Genomic DNA, 7,067 nt, shown 5'->3' with positions numbered 1-7,067 from the left:
AACTATCCTGTCATACTACCAAAAGAATTGAAGTGGGTTGCATTATTGGCATGTGAACTTTGTGATGCTCCCCTATTGAGGTCATTTTTCATTCTTGTGATTATCTGAGAAGAAGTTCTATACTTTGTTAATGTTTGGTCAACTACTTAAATCATTACATATATCTATCTGTGTACATATATGGACTGTAAAAAAGCCACATAACGTAGACCAATAACACCCTATTTGGGCACGCATGTAATTTTCATCATGCTTATGCAATTCTTCAGTAAGATTGACTATTACTTAGGGTTTCATCATCCCTCCATGTGCAATTCCTAGATATGCTGCCGGATTTGTTACATTAGTATTTGTCATACAGACTGTTTTTTCAAAGAAAAATACTTAGATACCATGGGTGCTGAGAAATACAACCGTGGAATTTTTTATTTATTAGTGTATGGTGCTCAATATCATCGATATCTCTAATATTATTTTTTTTTAAATGGTGATGAAAAAAGTTGCGCTTTATTACAACACGTCATCGATATGTCAATGACTTTAGCATCCATGCCAGCCATCTCTTTTTCTCATAAACAAACATCTAGTGTTGACAGAATATCTTTATTTAACATTCTTTTAGCCAATAGTTATTTAACATTCTCTTAGCCAACATAATGCTAGTGTTCACTAATAAATGTTTTCTCTTTTATTATTAACAATAGAGAGCTTCTCTAGTAGGATTAGAAAATAAAACTACCGATAGTTTTATTTTTTTCAACCGTTTTTAGCTGTTAGATTAAAAAATGTATGTTATGTATACTTATTTAATCTCATTTTATTTTAATCAGATTCAACGATCATAAAATTTATTCTAATAGTAGGACGACCTACTAGAAACAGTCTTTTAATAATAATATTTTTATTATTATTACAACTACTATTATCATTATCATTATCATCATTATTATTATTATTATTATTATTATTATTTTCAAATTTTTGGTCGAGTAACTTTCATGATGGCCTATGCGGTGAGATAAGCATTAGGAATACATAACAGAACCAGATAAAACTCTGTTGACTTTTCAAGCGGCTGAAATTGCTCATTACAACTAACACTTGGGCTCATGACAATTTTAATGTAAAAATACTCTATCAGTAGAGTTTAATTTTGACCTTTATATCTATATAAAAAATTTTAATTTTAAAAACATATTATCTTGATGTGATTTCTTTTTAGAAGTAATTTTGATTACATGTAGTGCTCAAAAACATACACCATGAATGGGGATCACCATTTAATCGTTATCAATAAAATTCTCATAATCTTCTACCAATTTTGTTCAATACTACAGTTTAAAAGTAATCTAACAGTTGTAGATGAAAAGGTAAAAAATAGTTAAAAGACAAAATTAATGACGGAAATTCACTTAATCAGTAGGAATTAATAACGTAATTTCACTTGATCAGTAGGGTCAAACTAATATTTATTGTGAGGCAATGCTACCCGTGATGGATGATATCCAATATATATCCATATATATATATATATATATATATAGAATGGGTATGGAAAGTTTCGTTGGTTGCCTTCTTTTCACAAGTTGGAATCACAATTTAATCATTTTTTTTTATAATTTTTCTCTTATAAAAATTTAAATTTCAGTTTAAGTTTTCCACTTAAATTTATGAAAAGAACACCCTCATAATAGTCAACCTCACTGTTAAAATAAAATGATTAATGGCGGCCAAGAAAAAATTGTTACTTGTAATGCCAAATCCTTCAATTTTTTTTTATTAATATTATATAGTAGTATTGCCTAAGAAACGCTTACTAATGACAAAGTTGCTCCACCTTGTCATCACTACTAAGTTAAAAAATGATTTAACAAAATTAAGATAACCAAGAAAACTTTAAAAATAATTGAAAGAAACTGACAACTAAGATGGACACAATTTTCTGCCAAGACAAAAAAAAAAAAAAAAAAAAAAAAAAAAAGATTATGCATAAAAACAACATCCCTAAACCTACTCTCTTGGGAAATGTATGTTCCCAAACAAAACATACTTACAAAACTCTTTTGCCCTCTAGAAGTTTTACAAAAAATGCATAGAGTTCTTGTCAATCTTCAACCTTTCAATTTTTCCATGAACGGATTAAAGCTAATTGTTCTACATCTCATTTTGCTGCTGTTTCATGTCGAAGCACAAACAATAGGCCCGGATTTTTCTACACAAGATAATTCAAATAATTTTCAACCAAGCTTACTTGTTGTTATAGGAATTCTGGGTGTTATGTTTGTGTTTACCTTTCTAATTCTTGTATACGCAAAGGTCTGCCACAGCAGAGAGCCTGTTGGTCGAAATTCGATTCAGAATCGGACGGGGCTCATTAGCTCAAGCGGTAGATTTTCAGGCATAGACAAGACGGTGATTGAGTCACTTCCTTTCTTTAGATTCTCATCTCTGAAGGGCTCAAAGGAAGGGCTGGAATGTGTAGTCTGTCTATCGAAATTCGAAGATATCGAAGTTCTTCGAATGCTTCCAAAATGCAGACATGCCTTTCACATTAATTGCATTGATCATTGGCTTGAGAAACACTCTAGCTGTCCTCTTTGCAGGCACAAAGTGAGTTCTGAGGATTTGAAACTGATCACTTATTCAAATAGTATGAGATTCTTGTGGAACAACCAATCAGAGCGGAGAGAAGACTCGAACAACAAGGAGTTGTTTGTCGAAAGAGAAGGAAGCCATAGAGGGTCTTCAAGATTCAGCATAGGAGGTAGCTTTAGGAAGATTCATGAAAAGGGTCATAATAAAGAAGAGGAATTGTTAATCCTACAAGAAAACGAAGAAGATCAAAATGTTTTGCATAAGCACAACCACAAAATTCTTGCGTCGGATTTCGTCTTCAACAACAGGTGGAGTAATTTGAGGTCTTCCGACCTCATGTTCTTGAACTCTGAGATGCTCAACGAGGTGTCAAGCGGTAGATTCTCTTCCACGGATTGGAACATCGACATGTCATCTACCGGAAATGCAGCAGAGAATGAGGAAATCATGAAGGCCAAGGAGACGGAGATGAAAAAATCGTTTGAGAGCAAAGATGGAAGAATTAGTACTTCAGATGGCAGGGCAAGTACTTCAAGTCATACATCGAGGTCTATGATGAACTCTGGTGAGCAGAGATCGGTGTCGGAAATCACTTCTTTTTCAAGGTATGGAAGTTTGAGTGTGAAGAACAGGAATACAGATTCATCTTCTTGGTCTGAAAACAATGTGAAAGAGGAAAGGATAAGAAGAGTTTGGTTGCCTATTGCAAGAAGAACAGTTCAATGGTTTGCCAATGGAGAGAAAAGGTCTCAATCGTCAAATAATCCACAAAGCCAGCCCTTAGATGTGTAGTAATAACTAATAAAGCATTGTTGCTTCATCAAGTACTTTATTCTCCACAGTCGTTGGATGTATTTAAAGCTTTTAATCTGATTTTTTTTTTAATTTTATTTTTATGTGTATTGAATCAAAAGCTTATTTTGTAAAGTTTTAAGTAGGACTGTTATAATACACAAGATCAAGAGATACATCTACAACTCTCATCATAGGAATTGCCTTAATAACATTTGGTCCTCTATGTTGGTGTTAATATGGAAGTTACACTGTTAATTTTGTTTTTTTTTTTTTTGTTTTTTGTTTTTGTTTTTGTTTTTGCAGAAAAATTAAGTAGACATTGTTTTTATTATTATTGTTGAAAGCTTATTTGCTCATGCAATGGAACATATTTGTAAAATAAATAAATAAAAATCATCGCCATCTCTTCAGGTCTCAGCTACATGAATAATGAGTTGTGTTGGTTCCATTAAAAAAATTATGATATCTCACGATGTTTTCAATGTATCGGATCAAAATTCTCAGCCCATACCGAATGTGAAACTCGTTAGTACCCCTTCTTTTTGTGGGTTCGAGTGAAAAATTTGCACTAAAATCTAAATTTTTTTATGAGAAAAAATATTGCAGCAACACAGCAGACATAACATATGCCTCTCATTGCATGACTAGATTGACTTCTTTTTTCCTTTTATCATTATTATATTGAATATTAAGTAAGACTTTTTTACCGATTTGTGCTTCATAGTTCTTCCATTATTCTCCAGTTATGGAACTTCATAGTTCTTCCATTTGGGATTTCTTGTCCATGAATCTATTTCCTACAGCTTATTATTATTATTATTATTATCATTTCCCAAAACTTTGCGCCTTTTCAGGGAATGGATCAAATTTTTATGCTTTTTGACAACTTTAGGGACAAGCCAGTAGCGTCAATTCATCATCTATACCTTCACTTTTCTTCTCTTCCCAATTGAAGTAGCGAAAATCACACGCAGATTAAATAATACAACCTCCTTAAGACCGTTAATTCATGGTGAATACCAAATAAAAAGCCTCTCTCTCTCTTTCAAGATCAATTAATATTTTATAAAAATCAATCAATAGATAACAAAGTTTAATTTTACAAGCTAACGACCACTAAGCTAAATGACACGATATAAGATGAGACGAGACTAGGTTTAGCCTTTAGGAGGAGGGTGCATGTTCAATCATGCACGGTATTGAAAAAAAAAATCATTTTTTTTTAAGATGCATATTTTGTTTTTTTTTTTTTAATTTAACAAAACTAGTAACATTTACAATTTTAAAGTAAAAAGGGTTTTTCTCGAATTCAAATTATTTGTCTAATTTTAATGTCATAATTGGTGTCTAACCAATTGAATTGTGTCACGTTATTTAGACAAATAATTTGAGTCTCTCTTTCCTATCTTTCCATCCCTTTTCCGAGTAACTCTCATGATGACATATGCGATCACGACTATTTAGATATATCAAAATCCCGTCGACTTTTAGGGCCTGCGAAATTGCCCGTGTAACTAAGATTGATTATACAAATTGCATAAATGAAAACTCTCCTAACCTCATTTAACTATTCAGCAGAATATAATATATATATATATATATATATAGCATGAGTATAACCAGATAAGTTGCGCTAGTGAAGCGTGAAAATCTCAGATTCTATAACCAAATTTCATTATTTTATTCATTGTCTGCTGCATACGGATGCTACAAGTACTATAATATTAATGGTCAATTTTATTGTTAAATTAAAATTAACATGACAAATGGCAAGAACAAATCTTACATTTCATATATACATAATGTCAATCCTTAAGCTTTAATACAATTATGAGGTATCATTGCCCATGAAAAGTCCACCATAAGCCAAAGTTCCTGTAACTTGTCTGACTAATCTATTTAATTAAATATTTACTTGCCAAATTTAGATAGCCAAGCAAGCCTTAAAATGATACAAACACCCTTTTCTGCGGATAACAAGTCTTAAAGGCCAATATGCATTAAACAAAGAAAAAAGAGCCTAAACTATCCGTTTCTAAAATATAAGTTCTCATCCAACGATATACAAAAACATTTTTTGTCCTCAACAGATATTCTCCATAGGTGCTTATAATTCTTGTCAAGTGTTTTTTTTTTTTCCCAATGAATCGGTTGAGTGTTCTCATTTTACATCTCATTTTGGTGTCGCTTCGTGTCGAAGCAGACACAGAAATCAATCCGGAGAATCCTTCGCGGAGAAAGCCAAATTATAAAGCAAGCCTTATTGTTGTTCTAGGAGTTTTAGCTATTTTGCTTGCGACTGTGATGAGCTTTCTTCTTCTTGCATTCGTAAAATTCTGCTACAGAAGAGAGTCTGCTGATAGAAATCCGCCGCAGAATAACACGGGGCTAATTAGCTCAACCAACAGATTTTCAGGCATAGACAGGACAGTCATTGAGTCACTTCCTTTCTTCAGATTCTCCTCTCTGAAGGGTTCCAAGGAAGGGCTGGAATGTGTAGTCTGTCTATCGAAATTCGAAGATGTCGAAGTTCTTCGAATGCTTCCAAAATGCAAACATGCCTTTCACATTAACTGCATTGATCATTGGCTTGAGAAGCACTCTAGTTGTCCTCTTTGCAGGCAAAAAGTGAGCTCTGAGGATTTGAAACTGATCACTTATTCAAATAGTATGAGATTCTTGTGGAACAAGCAATCAGAGCTGAGAGAAGACACAAACAACATGGAGTTGTTTGTCGAAATAGAAGAAAGCCATAGAGGGTCTTCAAGATTCAGCAAAGGAAGCAGCTTTGGGCAGATTCATGAAAAGGGTCATAGTAAAGAAGAGGAATTGTTGACCCGAAAAGAAACAGAAGCAGATCAGAAAGTTTTCCATATGCACAACCACAAAATTATTGAATCGGATTTTGTCTTTAATAACAGGTGGAGCAATTTGAGTTCTTCTGACCTCACGTTCTTGAACTCCGAGATGCTCAACGACATGTCAAGCAGTCAATTCTTTTCGACGGATCGGAGCAACAACATGCTGTCCACTAGAAGATCCAAAGAGAGTGAGGATATCATGATGAAGATTAAGGAAGAAATGGAGTTTAGAAAGTCGTTTCAGAGCAATGGTGGAATAACAAGCACTTCGGTTTCAAAACCGGTTCTTGGCTCTGCTTCAGATGGCAAGGCAAGTACTTCAAGTCACACATCAAGGTCTGTTGAATTCTGGTGAACGAAGATCGGTCTCGGAAATTATTGCTTTTTCAAGATATGGAGATTTGGTTGTGAAGAATAGGTTTAGAGAGTCATCTTTGTTTGAAAACAATGTGAAAGAGGAAAGAATACGAAGAGTTTGGCTGCCTATTGCAAGAAGAACAGTTCAATGGCTTGCCAATAGACAGAAAAGCTCTCAATTGTCATAGAATCCAAAAAGAGAGCCCTTAAATGTGTTGGATAAAATAAGAAATGAGTTAAAATAAGATAATATGGATATATAGTATTTTACGTGAAAAACTCCAAAAGAAACGGGGTAAAAACCACGAGACAAATATAAAAGGATTTCACTATGAAAAATAATGACTACAACCTTCTCTCTAAATTACATGGAGAGAACAATAAGAACCACTATCTCATGTAAATAGGAAAAACACCTCACAAAAGAAGAAAAGCTGGAGAAACTAAGGGTGCGTTTGG

General features: G+C 33.4%; 2 protein-coding genes across 2 annotated transcripts; both read left to right on the top strand.

Annotated features, from left to right (window-relative positions):
* The first annotated feature begins 2,088 nt into the window (after window positions 1-2,088).
* LOC21384213 (E3 ubiquitin-protein ligase ATL42) lies at window positions 2,089-3,387 on the top strand. The gene has a single exon (XM_010093720.1). It carries the CDS (start codon window positions 2,089-2,091, stop codon window positions 3,385-3,387), a length of 1,299 nt encoding a protein of 432 aa, XP_010092022.1.
* A 2,145-nt stretch (window positions 3,388-5,532) lies between these two features.
* On the top strand, window positions 5,533-6,796 carry LOC112090739 (E3 ubiquitin-protein ligase ATL42-like). Its single transcript, XM_024162771.1, has 2 exons — window positions 5,533-6,522; window positions 6,554-6,796. Exons 1-2 carry the CDS (start codon window positions 5,533-5,535, stop codon window positions 6,794-6,796), a joined length of 1,233 nt encoding a protein of 410 aa, XP_024018539.1.
* Window positions 6,797-7,067: the final 271 nt, after the last annotated feature.

Source organism: Morus notabilis, unplaced genomic scaffold, assembly GCF_000414095.1.
Source record: "Morus notabilis unplaced genomic scaffold, ASM41409v2 Scaffold7042, whole genome shotgun sequence".
Classification (NCBI taxonomy): domain Eukaryota; kingdom Viridiplantae; phylum Streptophyta; class Magnoliopsida; order Rosales; family Moraceae; genus Morus; species Morus notabilis.
The sequence above is the reverse complement of the archived record's forward strand: the minus strand, read 5'-3'. Positions and strand labels throughout refer to the sequence as shown.